General features: G+C 40.0%; 2 protein-coding genes across 10 annotated transcripts; both read left to right on the top strand.

The window, feature by feature from the left end:
* The first annotated feature begins 42 nt into the window (after positions 1-42).
* LOC135487796 (zinc finger protein 728-like) lies at positions 43-2,164 on the top strand. The gene is made up of 2 exons (XM_064771878.1): positions 43-579; positions 1,203-2,164. Exons 1-2 carry the CDS (start codon positions 43-45, stop codon positions 2,055-2,057), a joined length of 1,392 nt encoding a protein of 463 aa, XP_064627948.1. The 3' UTR covers positions 2,058-2,164.
* Positions 2,165-2,638: 474 nt separating this feature from the next.
* Positions 2,639-18,416, top strand: LOC135487874 (zinc finger protein 227-like). 9 transcript variants are annotated; one of them, XR_010446897.1, is made up of 5 exons: positions 4,632-4,725; positions 6,381-7,063; positions 7,731-8,351; positions 16,037-16,477; positions 16,515-18,416. XR_010446897.1 is itself a non-coding variant. In XM_064772050.1 (4 exons), the coding sequence occupies exons 2-4, from the start codon at positions 6,413-6,415 to the stop codon at positions 13,361-13,363; spliced, it is 1,599 nt and encodes a 532-aa protein (XP_064628120.1). In that variant the 5' UTR covers positions 2,639-2,726; positions 6,381-6,412; the 3' UTR covers positions 13,364-14,449. The 9 variants fall into 9 exon arrangements, 8 of the variants coding, with proteins under 8 accessions (XP_064628120.1, XP_064628119.1, XP_064628123.1 ...); XM_064772050.1 differs by lacking the exons at positions 4,632-4,725; positions 16,037-16,477; positions 16,515-18,416 and adding exons at positions 2,639-2,726; positions 13,037-14,449; XM_064772049.1 differs by lacking the exons at positions 4,632-4,725; positions 16,037-16,477; positions 16,515-18,416 and adding exons at positions 3,750-3,832; positions 13,037-14,449.
* The last annotated feature ends 2,279 nt before the right edge of the window (positions 18,417-20,695 follow it).

Consider the following 20,695-nt stretch of genomic DNA (forward strand, 5'->3'; position numbering starts at 1 on the left):
AGAAGAAGTGAAAGTAAATCAAGAAGCCAACCTAAAGACAAGATGTTTGGTTGTGATGTTTGTGGACAGTGTTTCTGCCTGAAGAGTATCCTGAAAAATCACATGAAAGTTCATGCAAAAGAGAAGCGACACTTTTGTAGCAAATGTGATGAAGTATTTGAGTTTCGGGGTGAATTGAAACTGCACACCTTACGTTGCCATTCATCCACAGTTGCTGTGGCTACTAAGTATTTAGGGAAGAACTTTGAATGTGAACTGTGCAACAAGGTCTTCATAGCTCCAAGTGCCCTGAAAGCCCACATTGTCTGCCATGCTGGAGAAAATCCATACAGTTGTCAATTTGAAACGTGTGGAGATCGGTTTTCAACGAAGCGTGCTTTGAGAGAGCATGTCAAGTCGGCTCATTCTGGGGAGAAGAATTTCGTATGTGATTGTGGGAAGATCTTCGATAGGAGAGATAACTTTGAGACGCATAAAACTGCTGTACATCGCAAGGAAAAGCCATACGAATGTGATGTCTGTGGCCGATGTTTTGCTGATAAAAGTAACGCCTTGCGGCATAAGTTGACCCACTCGGGGGTTCGACCACATCAGTGTGAAGTCTGTGGGAAAAGTTTCAGTCAAAAGTTCTATTTAGGAGTCCATATGAGGGTGCATACAGGAGAGAAACCATTTGCTTGTAAAATTTGTGGGAGAACATTTGCGGACAGGCGAGTCATGAAAAAGCATGAGAAAAGACATTAGAAAAAGAAGTGCATTTTTGTTTGAAAGGAAGCTCTTTATTTCTCTTGAATTAGTATTGGTTGTACCAACGGTGGTCATCCGATTGCAGTCGGTCTTTTTGTTTCCATTTTCGTGGATTCTTGGTAGATCTCTTGAATCTTGCTCATTCCTTGCACACATTGGCTAGGTTTTGCATTTGCTTGGCTCCATGCAATCGAAGTACATTTGTAGTGGCCTGTGAAGAAGTGAATAATTTGATTGCTCTCAGAAGTCTAGTAAGATTGATAGATTTTGATCATTGTTTTGTAGATAAAAGCAATCTATTGAATAACTTTCATTTCAGGCAGCAGAGCAAAATGTCTGAGTGCAGATGGGGTTATTTAAAAATTCTAATATCAAGAAATGGATTAACGATGTTATGGAGAAACTCTTCCCTGTTCATTCCATGCATCAGCTGAGGCTACATCACGTACCGGTAGTTGTTTTACCTCTGTTCTTTAAAATTGTTTGTCTATATTTTGCAGAGTGTTGGTGGAGAAGGGCAGTGGGACTGGAAACTAAAAGATTGGAGCAAGCCGGACAAAGGAACGCAGCCCATAGTCCGCACAAAAAGTAACAGCAAGCCATATGAATGTGATATTTGTGGAAAGCATTATAGTTACAGTATTACTTTGAAACGTCACATGAGACTTCACACGGGAGAGAGGCCTCATGCGTGTAATGAATGTGGTGAATGTTTCAAGTACAAAGACGATTTGAGAAAGCATGTCTTACAGTGCCATCCATCAACAGATGCGGCTGCTTTAGAACAACGAAAAATGTTCCCGTGTAAATTTTGCGACAAGGTCTTCACTGTGCCGAGCACGCTGAAAGCTCACATGCCGATACATACTGGGGAGAAGCCTTACTGTTGTGAAATTTGCGGGAACCGTTATTATGCCAAAGGGGCCTTGAAGAAGCATGTGTACTATATCCACAGCGGGACGTTAGAGAAACAATACACCTGTGATGTTTGTGGCAAAAGTTTCCTGAAAAACGCTCAACGTAAGAAGCATAAAATAGCTGTACATGACAAGGCAAAACCTTATAAATGTGAAATTTGTGAGAAGTGCATCGCGGATAGAAGTAACTTTGTTCGGCATATGTTGACGCATTCTCAGGTCCGGCCATTTATATGTGAAATTTGTGGGAAAAGTTTTGTTCAAAAGTACAATTTAGTGATACATGTGAGGAATCATACAGGAGAGAAACCATTTTCTTGTAAAATTTGCGGAAAAGGATTTGCTGACAAACGGGAGGTGAAAAGGCATGAGAAAAATGTGCATTTCCAATGAGGTCTCATTCAGAGTCATTCGAAATTCTTGTTTCTCAGTGTATCATACTGTACAAGGGGCCGGTTGCTTAAAGGCCATTCGTTAAAAATTAGTAAAATTGAATTTGAAATTTATATATACATGTACCGGTACTAAATTTCAGCAAAGCAGCATGCATGCATGAAAACCCTACTACAGCATAAAGTATGACTGCATTTCTGTTTTCCTGACCCACGATTAATGGATGGATGATGTTTATATACATAAAGGCCTCATTGAGGGCAATCCATAAAGTATGTACTCATCAAACTTGTAATTTTGAGACCCCCCCTCCCCTGTATGCACATTTTGGACTAAATGTACATGTGTACGCATTTTCCCCAAAATTCCTAGACCCCCCCCTTCAGTGTGTATGTACTAAATGGATGGCTCCCTACCATTGTACATTCTCTCTTGTCGTGGTACTCTGCATTTTTCACTTTCTTTTTTTCTGTATTTTGTAACTGCTTAATTCATCTATGTTCTAACCCTTATTTCAGGTGCATGCATCACAAGTGAGTGCTACTGGACTTTGTAGTGAAGTACTTTTACATGACACTCATTTCTCATTTTCCATTTTGCTATTTTCAGTGTTTTGCAGCAGAGACAGATCAGATGCCAGTTGGTCATAGCTATCGCTTTAAATGTCAGGTTTGTGGAAAGATATCTAGTTCTCGATCTCATTTTGAAATTCATATGCGCGTGCATTCTGGAGAAAAACCATTTAAGTGCAGTTCTTGTGACAAATCTTGCTCGACTCGAGGGAACCTTGTCTCCCACATGCGTATTCATACAGGAGAGAAACCATTTGCTTGTACTATTTGTCAAAAAAGATTTGCTCATAAACAACCTTTGAAGTTGCATTATGTCAGAGAACATCGGAAGACGATATCATGAGATATCCTATTGTTAAAGGGACAATATAGGCAGCAGCTAGGCAGGCAAGATAAAGTTATATGAAGTCGCCAGTAGGGGTCTCTCACATCTCACAGTACGTCGAAATGATTCACGCTTGTACGAGGAATACATTTAATGCTGAATCTGACATGACCCAGGACCCTTACTGTGTATATCAGTCACCTGAAGATTGCCACATTAGCCCCTCTGCTCCTGCTTATAGTCTCCCTTAAGAAGGCTGATCATGTTTATGAGTGCCCATTGGTTATAAGTTACTGATTTTACTTGTATGTATGAGTATTATTGATTAAAAATTACTCCATTCTCATGATATTTTTGAGTCTCATTGTAATTTCATCACCGATTTCACAATAACATTGGTTTACTTTGTGTTGCTAACTAAAACTGTGAACTAAGAAAGTTTCAGTTTTGTCTGATTGAAGTCATTACAAATGATCATATTGTTTTAGAAGTTGTTGTAATAACATGTATGTGTACAAAAAGATCAAAAGGTAAATTGTTAAAGACCGCCTCACTCACTGAATAGAGTGGGAGTATGGAGCAGTGTAAGCCTTTACATCTTCAGTGCAAATTTCTCTTTCTTTGGTATTGTTTTTGAGAGCCCAGAAGGAAATTATTGTAAATAATGGATATGGTCTCACTAAGAAGGAAAAACTTGCTTCTCCATCTTTTGAAATCATGATCCGTATGAATGATTATTTCAGCTGATTCTATCACTAATGCAGTTTGTATATGTTATACTGTAGATATTGATAAGTTCAGACATGTTGGAGGATTCAGGATGTTGGGAAGCATGATGTCCAAATTTGACAAAAGATTTTGGTGTGAGCGTGAAAACAGTATGTAAATTCAATGTTCCCCATGTTTCTTTGAATCCTGTACATGTATGAATTCCAGGGTATAGTCATAGCATACCGTTAGTCATGAGAGTTGTAAATTTCTTCATTATATCTGTTGTTTTCTAAATACCAAGTGGTGAACATAATAAATATTTAAACTTTCCAATCAAGTGTGTTTTATCTTTCATATTTGTTCAGTGGTGTTGGTTACATGGTTGTGACTGTCCCTGTGGATGTATGGGGTACATTCTGGTTGTGACATTGGCCCTGTAGGTGTATGTTTCGTACTGATCGTCTTGTGCACATTCTGGTGGTGACTTCGTCACTAGGGTTATACACATCAGGTCTATCTGGTTGTGACATTGTCCCCCAATGCCCATGGTTGTGAGCATCTGGTCCTCGTCTTCGGTTACATTCTGGATGTGAGTTTTTAAAAATAAATATAAGGTCAGCTGCCCCTTGTCACAGCTACACTGAATAGGCCATATTCAATACTGCGGGCAGTTGGTCATCAAGGACACCCTCTGGCTCCATAAAGTGGCTGAAACTATACTATGAAAAACATGTTTTTTGGAGACGTCTAGGGCAGTTGCCCCCTCTACCCTGCTTAATACAGCCCTGAACAATGTAGAAAAGAGGGTGCTAGATGCCTCGTTAAGTCCAAGTGTTTCTTTCTAACCTGTCACTGGCTCACTGGCCCTTTCCAAACGACCTTTCATCCCCTTTAAAAATCCATCACCACTGTCATTTCCCATAACCCATGCAGGTCTCATTTCAATTTACATGAAAGAAAGATGGCCTGCCATATCATCAACTGCTGATGCGTTGCCTTTATTGAAATATCACTGAAAAGTGGGTGCATATCTATCTCCTTGTTGCCGGGATCTATTCTGGTAATATTCTTTTGAGAATTATGATGATATTATAGACGAAAAAGCTCTGTTTTTACTCCTGTGACAATGTGTACACTGTATTACGTACACTGAGTGCACTGTAGCAGTGTAGGCCTTTTGGCTATACTACTACAATACATTGTGTTGCTGTAATACAGCTGCTGCTAAAGCTTTCACAGGGATTTGAGGCAAAAAGTGGTATTTACGAGAAATTAAAAAATTCCGCACCTATAATATCCGGGCAAGGTGGGGAATTTTTTAATTACAAGAAATTTAAAAAATGTTAATTACAAGAAATTTAAAAATTCCACACCTATAATACCCCAAGGTGTGGAATTTTTTAATTTCTTGTAATTAGGCCATGGGAATGATTAATTGGGTTTACCGTCCGAGAGACTTTTTTTCGTTTTTTCATTATTCATTATCGGTTAACAGCCTGATTTACTGGTCAAAACACTTGATCTGGCAATTTCCAGTAAATGGAAATCGGGTCAGTCATCAACATGAGGGATTCAAAAAATGTCGTTATTAGGCCCCATAAAAAAGTTTCTTAGTTTATCATCCTTTTTCCAAAGAAAGTGACGAGGGAGGGCGGTTTCTATTTTTATTTTTTCTGAACTGCAACAGGTCATGGAATGAACACGAATGGCATTTTGACAGGTTTCTTGCGCAATGCAACGTCTTCTTGCTAATCGCACATTCAAAGAATCAAGAAGCGCAATGCGCAAGACTTCCCTTTGTGCACAGTTTAAGTTCAATGAAGTACCGTGAGAGGCGCGCTGATACATTTAGCATCGGGAGAGCACGTTTTCTAAAAAAAGGCGCGAATTTGGGGATTGAAGACAAAAAAATCTTTCAACAAATGAATCTCCTTGAATCTCCTCTGAATAGTTCACTTTATGAGATCTGAAATTACCGTGATATTATTTGTTATGCCGAAAATTCTGATGTGTCAATGGTGTTTTGGCATGCAGTACACTGTTGCAATACAACATGTATTTGATGAGTGTAGCGTTTTTTGCGCCAAATCAATTGTCATCTGTTTGTCATGCCGCCCGCCGGCATCTACACTGGGGCAAGTTTCCTCATTTAAAAGTGAATAACAGCTGATAGAATAAACCAAAGTGGACATGCTTGGTGTCATTGGAAAGGGAATTTTATCAAAAACGGAAATAAATATGTAATGAAACAATTCTAACCTGCTGAAGGCGCGAATTTAGTGATTGAAATTGGAAATTAAAAAATTTAATAATTTTTGATGCGGGTGGAAAAAGTGATGCGGGCGGGGATGATATTTAACTAACAATTATTTTTATGGGGCCTTATGGTGAAGACACTACCCTATCAAGTTTTTATTGTGTTTTTCAATCGGTTTAGGTAAAGATGAATCATTGGAAAGATTGTTGGAATAAAAAATTAATGAATAATGGCAACAATAAAATAAATAGCTTTTTCAAAAATACTGAAAAAATTTGAAGTACGCTCTCAACCCATGCGGGAGGTGGACGGTAAACCAGATTAATCATTCCCATTCCCTTAAGCTAATTAGCACTTTTTGCCTTAAATCCCTATGAATGCTTTTATGCCACTTGGCCTCTGCTTTGTATGCTATGTGTTCTAATTCATGATAATATAACTATTTTGTTCACTTGCAGGATCTTTTCATATGACGAGTTGCTGATATAAGATGAAGGACAGTACAAATTGTACTACAATGTCAATGCCAGAGTCTCAAGAAGAAGAGAGCAACCCATTCGAAAATATGCAGATGGAGCTGCACAGCAAAGGAGCTGTTCTGACCAAAGCCTGGTCTGACTTGTTTAGCTTTATTACAAAATATCAAGCAGAGCTGACAGTGAAGGAGAACGCTGTTGAAATTGCTGAACGGGAGATTGATGTACGTAAAAGACAATTGGAGGAAATGAAACCGATGGTCGAAGCTGGAAACGACGAGATATCCAGATTACAAGACGAGATTCAAACGAAGGAAAGACAGCTGAATAAGTCGCAATCTGAACTCCTTATGAAAGAACAGATGTTGCGAAGTGTGCAGTCAGACTTGTCTTGTAATATGGAACTTTTAGATAAAGCCAGATGTGATCTTTTAGACAGGCAATCAGAAATTGTGCGTAATAAAGGCGATTTAGAACGTTTAAAATCTGATCTGACTATAAAACAAGAACAAATTCAAATAAAGGACAACTTATTGGAAAAATTACAGAATCAGTTGATGAAAGAAAATGCCGAACTCAAGCAGCAGTATGAATTGGAGAAACTGAAATTTGAATTGGAACAACAATCTCATGAACGCACAAAGAGAAGTCTGAGGGATAAATCAGTAAGTATCACCATCAGTATTGTCATGTGTGATCCCGTTCTATCATTGAGTAAAATCAAAGAAGAGAAAATTCTTAAAAGACACACTCACGACCTGTTCTGAATATACCTGTACTTTTTAAGTGGCTTTCAGATTCAATGTGAAGCATTTGTTTCAAAAAAGGTAGTCACCATTTGGATTGAAAGGTGCATGTATTGAGTTAAGTCTTTAACCTCTTGAATCCCAAAACTTGAAAATCCCGGGATTCCAGGGTGATCACGTGGTTGCGAAATTGGGTCTGACTTTCACGATGTATAGTGCCCGCATACAACCGCCAAAGTCCGGTACCGAGGCGCCATCTACCCAGGCATGCTCTAACTGACCCTACTGTACATCAAACGCGCTAAAACAAGCAATAAACTAAAGTCCCAGCTCAAGGGAATAAAAATATCACTGAGACCGACATGTCGTTGGTTGGAAAAAAACATTATTTCAAAATGACCGACTGGTGGGTCACCGGGATTCAAGAGGTTAAAATGAGTATGATTTTCTTCCTCTACAAAACCAACTAGGGACAATCTGCCGGCCTTGCTGCATGTATACATGTTATGACTACCTGTCAACCCCTTTAAAAAAGTGTGTACCTGTACATGTAAAGAAACTTATTGAATTGTCTCTTCTTTTTCAGAAACATTCCATGTCTACCAGCAATGTGATAGAAATTCCAGACTCCCCTCCAACCCTTGATCTCTCTGTCGAACAGCCAGACTTTGGTCTCTCCAATATAATTTCGGTTGCTGAGGCCCAATCCAGACAACCATTGGAACAGGACTCGCAACCTTCACATTCCGAGAGCCAAACTTTATCGAATTTATCGAGACAGTTTTCAAATGCTCAAAGCTCTACGTCTGTGACTATAAAGCCAACAAAATCAGTTTGGCCTGTGATATCCCCTTCAGTATCCTCATCATGCATTCAACGGTCAAATTCACCGTCACGTTCTTCAGTGCCCAATAGATCTCATAAAGAAACTGACAAGTTTGACATCGGTGATATCTCAGCCAGTGACATTTTCTTCCCATTGAGTATTTCACATGCTGAAGACGACAAAAGTTCTATTGACAAATCCAGCGGTGGTATGATGGTCAGTTCGGAAATGAACGACTTGAGGGGGATGCCAGGTTTAGAAATGAGTGACAGCAATCAAGAAATGCAGGTCCCAGAATCGGGGCCTATTCCAAGTACTGGGATGTCGCCGCCGAGAGGCATGTCATTTATGGAGGGGATGCAAGAAGCATCTGATGGAAAGGTAGGAATCAGTTCTGCGTATTGTTTCAGAGTTAGTTGTCTGGGTTCATGAGGCAAAAAGTTAAAAAGCAGAGTGACCAAGACCAAGTTGGGAGAATTTTAAAAAACATGTTTTTAAAGTATCGTGCTGAGATTTTTCCGAGGTTGTATGGGTTCCCAGTTCCTCAATTTGCGATTAACACATGCTTCTAGTGAGCTGTTTGCCTCGGGGAATCTAGATATCTGATTCATATCGAGTATGAAATGGCTGCATGCTTACTAAAGATCCAAATTCCTAGGTGTCCGTGGCGTACATGTAGGAGCATTTAACTTAATCGCTATTATTTTATCCCTTCAGATACAATATAAGCATTTGCCCTTGTCACATTCATATTTTTTCATTGGAAAGGCCAAGTTTGCACTTGACGTACTTTCAGTTGTCAGAGGCATTTGCCCTCATTCTCATAGCACCTCCATGCCATCTCATACTCCATATACAAGTACAGTGTACATGTTGGTTAGTATAAGTAGGTAAGAGTCCTGCTGATACTGCTAGTCTCTCAGCTACATGTAAGGAAAGACATGTACAAAAAAGTGATAAGGTACATGCTTACAAGCAATTTTCCATTTAGGTTTCATAATTCACAATTCTGTTTTGGTGAATTACAAAGAAATCGGCAAAATAAAATGCCTGTGTGTGCATATTTAGTAACATACAGAAGTGCTTCCAAATTATGTCTGAGCTGAGACTTCCAAAGGATACAACAAAGAAATGAGGGAGGCATCAGATGTGTGATGAATTGGTGAGAAGCCATCCAATTTCTCTCATACAGGATGGGGCCTATTGATAGAATGTTGGTAGAGAATGTTGAGAATTTTGACCTTAAAGCCTCTTTTTAAAACATCTTCGAGCAATCTTAATGGAAAGACCTTCTCGAGAAAGGACACGGAGAGAGTGCACAGAGAACTCCTATTCCAAGGACTTGCTAGGAGTAGGACTGATACCAGGATCCATCCTACAAGAGATGTGAAAATTCTTTCCTATTTTGCAGTTGGCTGATCCTGTCAGCAAGTTCGGAACTGGCCATTTCCCATCGAGGGCTACTTGTGCATACAAGTGCCATTTCTGTCCGAAGGTCTTCCGTTGGATATCACATCTGAAACGTCACGAAACTGGCCACACTGGAGAGAAGCCATATGTGTGCAATATCTGCCACAAGAGGTTTAATAGGAAGGATACTATAAGACTTCACGTGGCTAACGTTCATGCTGCCAGTTGGACACCTGATGCCAAATAGGAATGTTCTGAAATAAAATAAGCCACACAACGTCGAAAAGGAAAGAAGGCGGTGGTCCATTGGCACCACATCTGCTCTTATCTTTAGGCTGCTGTTCATCAAGTACCAGACTGCCTGGGCTAGTCCTACCAGCTACGTGATGAGTTCAAGTTTTCCCTGGATTATTCAGGATGCAGGTGCCAATCCCAGATGCCCAGTCCTCTTTCTGAGCTGAGATGTTTCGAATTTCAGGAGGTCATCTTGAAGAAGAGAACCAAGTTTATTGTTGTAATTGCTGCAAAAAATCCTAATCTTGGTCCTCTTCTTCATCTTGCAGTCCATGCGTACAAGGATCGAAAAAGTTCCAAGTTTATCCTCGGAATCATTTCGTTGCAATGTGTGTCATCTTTCGGTGAGCTCAGCTCCTTCTTTGGTTCGACATATGAGGATTCACACAGGAGAGAAACCATATGCGTGCCATCTTTGCAGCGCAGCGTTTTCTCAGAGTAACTCGTTGCACCGGCACGTTAGACTTCATACAGGAGAAAAGCCATTCAAATGCAGTTTCTGTGAGAAAAAGTTTCATCGTCGAGACGCTATTAGACTACATACCTTTAATGTTCACAGGGAACTGCTGGAATTCCCAGATGCTGTGTAAAGAAACAAGTGTTCAAGAAACTTTCCCCCACTTCAGTAAAATAAACTGAAATTGGACTAATAACATAAAATACTACATATATGTGCATGTAGTTTTAAGTTTTGTTGCAGAGACACCATGAACAGACTGTACCTTTCAAGTAAAGGACAACCTTGAGGCTGACGAATTCTGTCTATTGTACAATCCTCGTCATACTAGGTACTCAGTCCAACCTACATCTACATTTATTTATTTCCTTTTTTCTTCTTCAGAATGTAAATGTAAGCTTACTACATGTACTATGTTACACAGAAAACATAAATGGCGTTTCTCCCGTAAAACCCTGAGTATAAATGAACACTAAAACCAGCTTTCCTCTTGTTCTTTCAGTTCATATTGAAGAACAAGAGACAAGGCTCGGTCATGGAGGATGATCGCAAAAGAAAGTGTCCAATTTGTGGGATACAGGTTAATCAGCATAAATTGAGGTGGCACATGCAGACTCATTCAGACGATAAGTCATTTCGATGTTCAATTTGTCCCAAGGCATTTCGTCAGAAATCTTGCCTGACCCGTCATCTTCGTATTCATACAGGAGAAAAGCCATTCGTGTGTAAAACTTGTGGGCGTGGTTTCGCTCAGATTGGAAATTTGAGCGTGCATCAAGTTGTTCATTTTGAAACGTAACTAGCGCATAGAAAATAAAGACACTTCTTCTTATGGACCAGTGCACAGTGGAGATTCAATTGTTTGTGTCATATCACTTACTGGAAGTTTATGTGGCTCATGTGTGTTGCTAGGACTCCCAGGCCGACCGCGTCGTTCGTCACCGCTGTGATTTGACCTGGGTTGCTAATTTTGACGTGATTTCTCCCCTGTCTTATGTCATGGAGTAAGCACCCCCCCCCCCCCCCCCCCCCCGTGTTCGACCCTATGTCGTTACTCGATTCTCCTGGAAATAATCTACTTGGCTGTGAGGTTGTGTGTTCATCACCAAACATTTGAAAAGAACTGCCATTGGGCTCCAACCTAAAGGATGGCAGATTGTTGTAATATCATGCTACATGTACATGTTTGTACAGTAAATGCATATATATTTTTCCAATCATTTGCAATAAAAAGTGAATAAAATATTCAGAAATTAGTGTCAGTTTATTCACCAGTTTTCTCACAAGCCATTTGTTTTTCGAACAAATTGGAAAGTCCATGGGATGTCAAAACAGTTTATGTTATGATGTTGCCTTGAGAGGATTCGACAAGCAACAAGTGATTTACCCAATATGGAAAGTCCCAGTGACATGGATTGTCTTTGGCCTGCTGATTTGCACCGTGATAAGGAGCCTTTGTGTGCCAGTCCGGTGGATGTCGAATATTTGAAAATTTGTTGTAGGTCCATTCGATTTTTTTAGAGAAGAACCTGGCCCCGGGAAAATGTGCCAAAAAAGACGATGTATGCAACTTCCCTGCCTTGGTGTAGCGTATTCATGAATAAAAATAATTATTTTTAAAAACATGAGACTTGGGCAAAAAAAGTTAATGTTATGTTTCTGGTTTCATTGTCAACTGAAAATGGATGCAGTCATGCAGGGTTTGAATTGACATGGGCGAAAAACCAGAATCATAACATTAACTTTTTTTGGCCTTAGCCTTGTTCTCTTCATGTCTCTTTACCGTTGTACCTAGTCAACTATGTGCTTGACCAAGGTTGGGAAGACACTAAACCCGATGACCAGTCCTACCAATGTCACGATGGTACGAAGACATTTAAACAACGCGAAGAATTCAATACACATATGAGGAAACACGCTCTCGACAACGCATCCTTACAAATGTGAGACTTGTAAAAGGTCTTACATGAGGAAGGACAGTTTGAAAGAACATCATTGCTTACACACTGGAGGGAAACCATACGCTTGTAAAAAGTGCAACGAACATTTCACCTTTAGGAGCGTTTTGAATAATCATAAATGTATCGGTAACAAGGAGTTGAAATTAAAGTTGGAGATCAAGCTAAAGAAGTGTGGTGTTTGTGTCCATATTGTGGGATATTGTTTGCGAGGAAAGATGGCATGAGGGAGCATATGCGAGTCCATACAGGAGAGAAACCATATTGCTGTTATGTTTGTGACCAACGTTTTTCAAACAGGAGTAGCTTAAAGAAACACAAGTGTAGTTGAGGTTAACTGGCTAGACAGCTTTTATAAAGACTACAGGGGCTGTATTATGTTTAATTTCAAAATTTTAAAGTATACATTAGACATGAGCAACTCGTTGTTAAATTATTTTGTGTTGTAGCCTCATAGCCTAGTGGTTAACACTGCTGGCTACCACGCAATAGGGCCCGGGTTCGATCCCGGGGAGAACCCAGGATTGTATTTCTGGATGAACCGGCGTGGCTTTCAAGGAACTAAAATTCCTGGCTCTTCACAACACGTACATTAACGTATGAAATACTCGAGGGTCTGTCGGATGAGACTAAAAGCCGTGGTCCCTTGTAACTGAGTGTCTATGCCAGGGCAAGTAAAAGATCCTACATAGGTGGACAGTAGCCTATTGTGGACTCCATACCTCCGGCAAAAATCCAATAGGGTTATGACGCCGGTAATGATATGATGATATGATGTAAATGTTGGTTGTCTTTGTTTTAAATTTTAGAGAGTGATGAAAGTTCTACTCGGACATATTGAAATTGGACATTTGATTGGTATTATTTATTTCCTTTCCTTTTTTTGTGTGGACAAATTTGAATTGACATCTAAAAATCTTAGTACGTCTGTTTTTTTGTTTTTCCAGCGATACCCAGCATCTACCCCACCGAGCCGAAGGGGACTGTACCGCAGAAGATTTGGTCATTGGGCAACGGGTCGATATCAGTGCCTAATCTGTGGGAATAGGTTTTCGTTAAAAAAACATTTGGAAGTTCACATTCGTATTCACACAGGAGAAAGACCATTTCAATGCGAATATTGCACAAAAGCGTTCACAACGAATGGAAATTTACGCAGTCATCTGAATACGCATACTGGTGCGAAGCCATTCATTTGTCAGTTCTGTCTCCTTGGATTTGCCCACCAGGGAAATTTGAGGAAACATATGCAGAAGGTACATGGGCAGCAGTAGGCCGTGATGAACAGAACATTGTTGGGCCAAAGGACTGGAATGGGAGTCTTTTTCCATCACAAAAATCTTGTAGTGAAACGGTCAAGTACAAAAGCACACTGCCTCATGTGGTATGTATAAGGCCAGAGACCTCTATTAGCCAGCGTGTACATTCTGTGTACATTTTAATGAACATAGGTTGGTGAAAAAAGTACACCAAGGGTGCTTTAATTCCCACCAAATTTTATATGTGTTATGAAGAGGCTTTTATCAAAATAATAGTAAAAATTCAAAACATTCCAATACCGATTGCCTGAGAAAAATTGATTTGTGTACAGGATTGCCATCAAATCGTCACTCGCGGACTGATATGGGCCAATAAGAATACAAGTCCTAAACTGCCCACTGACACAATATTTCCTTCAATTAATTATCAAAAAGTATATCCCTGTTATGGCCTGGCTCTGTAGATTAAGAATCCACCAAAGATTGAAGAATAAATCCACTTTCACCCATCACAGTCATGTATTTACCACAGCTTCACAGTTCAGTACGGACTATGTGTCAGATACATGTCTCTGCCCATAAGGCTGGGTTCACATAGAACTATACGGTATTCGGTATACGCTATTCGATATACGCTATTCGGTATTTGCTATACGCTATACGGGCACGGCGAGTCACATAGGGTAGCATGCGTGCGGTATTCGGTCTTTTGGCGCCGATCAGATGGACAGTTCAGACGAAGAAGATTTGGCTCTTCTCCTCTTAGCCGAGGATGAAGCTGACCAGGCACAAAGACCAAAGAAAGAAAGAACAGAATGGGTGCGGCAGCACTTTAAGATGATACCTCCGTTGGGGGAGTACCACAGGACATTTAAAAACCTCATGGATCATCCAGATGTTAATTAAAAGAATCATTTAGTTGATTAGTAATAAAACATGTAATGAAGGCATGTACTTAGAAATTGCAATAAAATGAGTAAAAATGAGTACTATTGTTTCTAACTTATCCTATAGTATGCAAAAAATCGTTTAATAATTGTGATAGATAACATTAAAATGCATGTTCTTACCAAGTCCTCTTATCACTTCTGAACAGTGTGGTATACGCTGCACGAAAATCGAACGCGCACGATTCCCACTATACTATACTATACTATACACAGGTATACAACCTTTTCGAATAGTGCCCTCTTATGTGACCCGGTATTGTGAAATTTCCTTGTTCGATTTCAGGTACCCGCGTGCCCTGGCAAAACGTGCACCGAATACCCGAATAGTATAGTTCTATGTGAACCCAGCCTAAGAGCTTTTATTAATTTTTGACAGTGCAAACGTGGATTTGATGAACAGAACGGAAGAGGACGGAACCTGGGAAGATTTGACCACCGGGCACCACGTCCATTTCAATGCCAAATTTGTTGGAAAATATTTTCGCAAAAAGGGCATGTTGATGTTCACTGTTCACATGCGTATTCATACAGGAGAAAGACCATATGTGACCCATTCCAGCAAAACCAGTCGCATGTCGCTCTGAGCTTGACAGGTTGAGACGGACCGTTTGTTCATTTCACTATTGTCTGCCTTTTGTGAAATCTGACGACATCAATTTCTTCTATTATCTCCAGGTGTCATATAGGCTCATCTTATGTGCGACATGCGACTGGTTTTGCTAGAACGTGTCACATATGTGTGCAATGTATGCACAAAGGCAATTACAACTTATGGAAATCTACGAGCTCACATGACTATGCATACTGGTGCAAAGCCGTTTGTGTGTGGGGTATGTCAGCTTGGAGTTGCTGACCAGAGTAACATGAGGAATCATATGAAGAAGGCACACAGGCAGTGGCGACACACATGATTGAAATCTCAACTGTTCCGCCCAGCCTGCCTTGATGAAGCTGGTAGTGAATGAGAATCACAATAGTGCCTTCGAACTTTAGTATGTGTTTTATGCTGCCTTGTGTCGAGGGAGAGATGTGTAAATCTACTGACAAAATATTCCAAAAGATGTGATTTCAGATTGTACCGATAGACTGCTTTTGAAGAAAGAAAAACTTAGGTTTAGGATTTTGATATATTACTGATCGAAGGTCCACATATGTGACTCGCTCTACCAAAACTAGGCGCTTGTCGCATCTGAACTCGACAGGTTGATACGGACTTGTTATTCATTTCCCTATAGTAGACCTTTTGTGAAATCTATTACAAACTGATTTGGTCACATTTCACAAAAGGTCTACAATAGGGAAATGAACAACAAGTCCGTATCAACTTGTCAAGTTCAGATGCGACAAGCGCCTAGTTTTGGTAGAGCGGGTCACATATTTGTAATTTTATGACTTCAAACTGATTCTGCTTGGTGCTCAACCACTTAATGCCGCAATAAAATTTTTCTTACCTTACCGCTCTGCCGGAATTAATTGCAGGAAAACAACATTTTTCGTTTTTGCAGCGGCCATCGATCAAGTGCTGCCAGTTGGTGTTTTTGTGCAGAACGAAGCCGCCTCAGTTTCAGTTTACGCTGGGGATTCCCCACGATTGTTTGAATAGGGGTTTTAGTACAGGATTTTACATGGAACAATCCTGTGGATGGCTGACGTATATATACGTCTTGCGGCATAGGAGTTCGCGTGTATATACGTCTTATGGCATTAGGTGGTTAAAATACAAATTTTGTCTTTACAGAAAAGAATGCCCAACAGAGAAGCACACACATCGGTGTTTTTTGAAGGATCGAGACGATCGCTCTACAAATGTCAACAATGTGGGACCGTCTCAAGTAGTCACCGGAACCGCGACGTTCATCTCAGGACTCATACAGGAGAAAGACCATTTAAATGCAACGAATGTGAAAAAAGTTTCACCTCTAAAGGAAATCTACAAGTTCACATGCGTATTCATACAGGAGAGAAGCCATTCAGTTGTAATATTTGTGGAAAATGTTTTGCCTGGCCGAATATACTTAAAGTACACAAAGTGGTTCACCAAATGTGAAAAAGTTTTGCCTCAAAATGGAATTTACGAACTGAGAGAAGGTATCCAGACCGACGAGAAACCATTCACTTACACTATTTGTTGCTTTGTCGGGTGATTACACTTAAACATAACATATGAAGATTTATTCAGGTGATTACACTTAAACATAACATGTAGATTTATTCAGGAGATTACACTTAAACATAACGTGTGAAGATTTATTCAGGTGATTACACTCAAACGTAACATGTAGATTTATTCAGGAGATAACACTTAAACATAACGCGTGAAGATTTATTCAAGGTGGAAAGAAAACGATTTACTAACAGTATCGGTGGCAAAATTTTGCTAACTGTTGGAATATTGTATCATCATTTGAGTGATATTTTTGAAAATTAAAACGCATGCAGAAATTTCCCGACTTACAGAACTGAAGGCCAATCTGTGGCGCCATCTCTGCTCACCGTTTGAACTTCGCAGTCCAGATGTGAACGCACACAGGCCATTGCCCCTTTAAGTGTTGCGATGCTTTTGCCAAGAAAGGAAATCTCCACATTCATATGAGAATTCACACAGGAAAAAAAACCATGCGAGTGTATAATTTGTTTGAAGCAGTTTTCCAGGTTAGATGCCATGAAGTCACAGTGTTAAGAACTTGGAATTGTTAAAAGCAGGCTCTTGTGTGTTGGTAGTAAGGCATTGTTTTGGAGTTGATTGCCAGACTATTTAGCTCTTATTTTCAAGTGCATGTAGTTCATGCTGCAATCTTTAACTGATGCAATAGCTGTGGGTCAGAAACCATGAAGTCACATAGTTAAAATTGTTAAAAGCAGATTCTTTTATGCTGTCAGTGAAGCTGTGTTTGTCAGTCAATTGTGGGGCTATTGAAACGTGCTCTGTATTGCACCACATATTCCCTGTTAACATGGTTAAGACTTGAATAAAGGCTTGATTGATTAAAAATTCCTATGTTATTAATTTAGATGTTTAAAGATCATTTACTGCATCTATATTTTATCAAAGGGTACAAGGAAGGCCGCCCTTTTGAGTAGGGATAGTGGCACCCCAATACGATTAATAACGTGTTCTGTATCACACTGTTAACATGGTTAAGACTTGAATAAGGGCATGATGAGTGATTAAAAATTCCTATGTTATTAATTTAGATGTTGAAAGATCATACTGCATCTATATTTTATCAAAGGGTACAAGGAAGGCCACCTTTTTGAGTAGGGATAGTGGCATCCCAAGATGATTAATAACGTGCTCTGTATCGCACTACATATTCCCTGTTAACATGGTTAAGACTTGAATAAAGGCTTGATTGATTAAAAATTCCTATGTTATTAATTTAGATGTTGAAAGATCATTTACTGCATCTATATTTTATCAAAGTGTACAAGTAAGGCCCCCTTTTTGAGTAGGGATAGTGGCACCCCAAGATGATTAATAACGTGCTCTGTATCTCACTACATATTCCCTGTTAACATGGTTAAGACTTGAATAAAGGCTTGATTGATTAAACATTCCTATGTTATTAATTTAGATGTGGAAAGATCATTTACTGCATCTATATTTTATCAAAGTGTACAAGTAAGGCCGCCTTTTTGAGTAGGGATAGTGGCACCCCAAGATGATTAATAACGTGCTCTGTATCTCACTACATATTCCCTGTTAACATGGTTAAGACTTGAATAAAGGCTTGATTGATTAAACATTCCTATGTTATTAATTTAGATGTTGAAAGATCATTTACTGCATCTATATTTTATCAAAGGGTACAAGGTAGGCCACCTTTTTGGGTAGGGATAGTGGCATCCCAAGATGAGTAATAATGTGCTCTGTGTCAAACTACATATTCCCTGTTAACATGGTTAAGACTTGAATAAAGGCTTGATTGATTAAAAATTCCTATGTTATTAATTTAGATGGTGAAAGATCATTTACTGAATCTATAATTTATCAAAGGGTACAAGGAAGGCCGCCTTTTTGAGTAGGGATAGTGGCACCCCAAGCTAATCACAAGATGATTTATAACGTGTTCTGTATCACACTACATATTCCCTGTTAACATGGTTAAGACTTGAATAAAGGCATGAGTGATTAAAAATTTCTACGTTATTAATTCATGTGTCGAAAGATCATTTACTGCATTTATATTTTATCAAAGGGTACAAGGAAGGCAGCCTATATTAAGCCTTGTTAATTAGGGATAGGCCCCACTTCCCCCCCCCCCCCCCCGAAGTCTGTGACTGATGAAAATCTAGTCCGTCTCTCTCGCTCATGGTGGCATCTACTGTCGTTTGTGTGAGACGATGGCTGGTGGGTGTGCTGGAGCTGTTTGGCAGTTAAAACCAGACGCTGTGGATATCAAATTCTCTTTGTTTGATACAGATTGTCTTAGCATATGGGCCAACTCATTGTTGTAAAGGTCATCCCCTAAATGAGATGGTCTCCAGTCCACGTCACTGAACGTGTTGTGAAACAAGCAACGCTTATCTACAAATGACACGAGAGAGTAATAACTATCAGATAACTGCCCTCAGAACTGGTGACAATCAGACTGGCCTGAAATTACTGACCAAAATTACGAAACAAAAAATGGTGTGTGCATTGTATACAGTGGTAGGCCCTACTGTTTGCCTATCACCCCGACGAGAAGCAAAATATGTCCCCCACACTAAACTAAGATAATTGTGCGTACCGGTTTGACTACAGGCTGAAGTTGACCATGTTCCCCTGACGGAGCCACTGGGTGCTTCGCCGGCTAATTGCCCGAGGCATGGTGACCAGGAAACCGTGACCGGATTAGCACTAGCTGGTCGAAGGACATCTCCACAGGGCGTTGATTCGCAACTTCTCATCATTTTAAAGGTACGACCTATTCACGTACCGTGACGTGGACCGAGTTTTACCCTGAAACCTACTCCTTGCCAGAGTCTTTCAAATAAAGAGTCCAGCAACTAGGGAATGTAGGCCCTACGGTTTCAACAGTCAACGCCACCGCCCGTTCCGAAACGTAGCTCACTTGGGTCACGCGTTGATCCAAGCCAATTACGCAATTTGAAAGACTCTGTCCTCATGTAGCGTGCGGTACATTGGGCCTTGGCGGGTGGTCTCTATACTATACTGTCTGTCAAGAAATGCTGTATTGAGTGACGCAGCATCCTCCTCCTTTTAATAGAACCAGGAAATTCTTCCATTTGCTTCTGTGCTCCAAAGATGTGAAAAAAGTACTTTTGAAGGACAATTGCTAGGCAACAACTCCAAACAGAGGGGGCTTGTTTTGAGAGAAAATGGGTATATCCATTTCATAAGGCAGAAATTTTGCAAAAATAAAATATTCCCGCGGTCAGAGCCAAACGGGATGAAAGGGTTAATGGAAACCTTGTTCCTAAGTAGGAAAAAGTAAAAAATTTCTTGATACATTACACCTGCAATTTTCATTTTTTGATGCTGGGTACAAGGTTGTTTATTAACCTTGCAGCCCGTTTGGCTCAGACCGTGGGAATATTTTTTTCTTGACAGTTCCAGTTGTCACTGATCCGTCCTGTCAATTTCAGGAAGAGGTAACAAGTCTCCTACAAACCCAAATCAAGTGCAAGCTGTTTTTGTCAAGAAGCACTACCGTTACTGCTTAGTGGTTTTATCTAAGGGAGGTCCTAGCTTCCAGTCTGTTGTCACAATGGCCTACTTCTAAAAGAAGATGCAAAAGCTATAGACGGGTAGAAAATGAATAGAAATGGGAGGTCTGTGTTGCTTATTTTCAAGCCCAGTACATGCAAGTGTAGCTAAAGTCCCCCAACTTGTGTCCAATTACAAAAGGGTGTGCATTGTTTGTATATTTAGTTATTGGAATAAATATTGTTAAATTGTGCGAGTGCAATTTCTTTTTTTGGGCTTTATTTTACTGTGGCATAACATAACAGGATTGGAGGTGCAGAAGAAATTAAATAGACTGAATAGGCAGAACTGCCAGAACTTTGGAAAAAATCTAGCGGCATTTCAAAAATCTTCACGAGTTGTGACTGTTTATGCATAGGTGTCTTCAAACTACATTGTACTTCAAAGTTGGCCCTAATACCTTTGCATGGAGACCCAACGTGATTAATCTCTAGAGAACGAATCTTGCTCTGGTAGTGCAACTGGGACAAAGTTACAACCTGTGGTCGACGACCGTATGTCTGATGTAGATGAGCTTTGGGTTGTGACATTGTCTCGGCTATGAGCAACTGTCTACTAGACCTGAACACCTCTTGCTTGCAACTCAGAGATAACATACTGCATGGATGCTATTCGTCCATGTCGGTGAAACATCCCTACTAAAAAAATTACCCTTGGCTAAGGTACTGTAAGGTATTAGTAGGG

The sequence above is a fragment of the Lineus longissimus genome, chromosome 5, assembly GCF_910592395.1.
Source record: "Lineus longissimus chromosome 5, tnLinLong1.2, whole genome shotgun sequence".
NCBI lineage: Eukaryota > Metazoa > Nemertea > Pilidiophora > Heteronemertea > Lineidae > Lineus > Lineus longissimus.

What these genes read in the sequence shown, in the direction of transcription:
- LOC135487796 (XM_064771878.1), top strand. Translation starts at nt 43, where the DNA reads ATGTTTGGTTGTGATGTTTGTGGACAGTGTTTCTGCCTGAAGAGTATC. An exon ending in ATAAGTTGACCCACTCGGGG is followed by an intron (nt 580 to 1,202) that starts GTTCGACCACAT and finishes ACGTACCGGTAG; the next exon opens with TTGTTTTACCTCTGTTCTTT.
- LOC135487874 (XM_064772050.1), top strand. Translation starts at nt 6,413, where the DNA reads ATGAAGGACAGTACAAATTGTACTACAATGTCAATGCCAGAGTCTCAA. An exon ending in GAAGTCTGAGGGATAAATCA is followed by an intron (nt 7,064 to 7,730) that starts GTAAGTATCACC and finishes CTTCTTTTTCAG; the next exon opens with AAACATTCCATGTCTACCAG. An exon ending in AAGAAGCATCTGATGGAAAG is followed by an intron (nt 8,352 to 13,036) that starts GTAGGAATCAGT and finishes TTGTTTTTCCAG; the next exon opens with CGATACCCAGCATCTACCCC.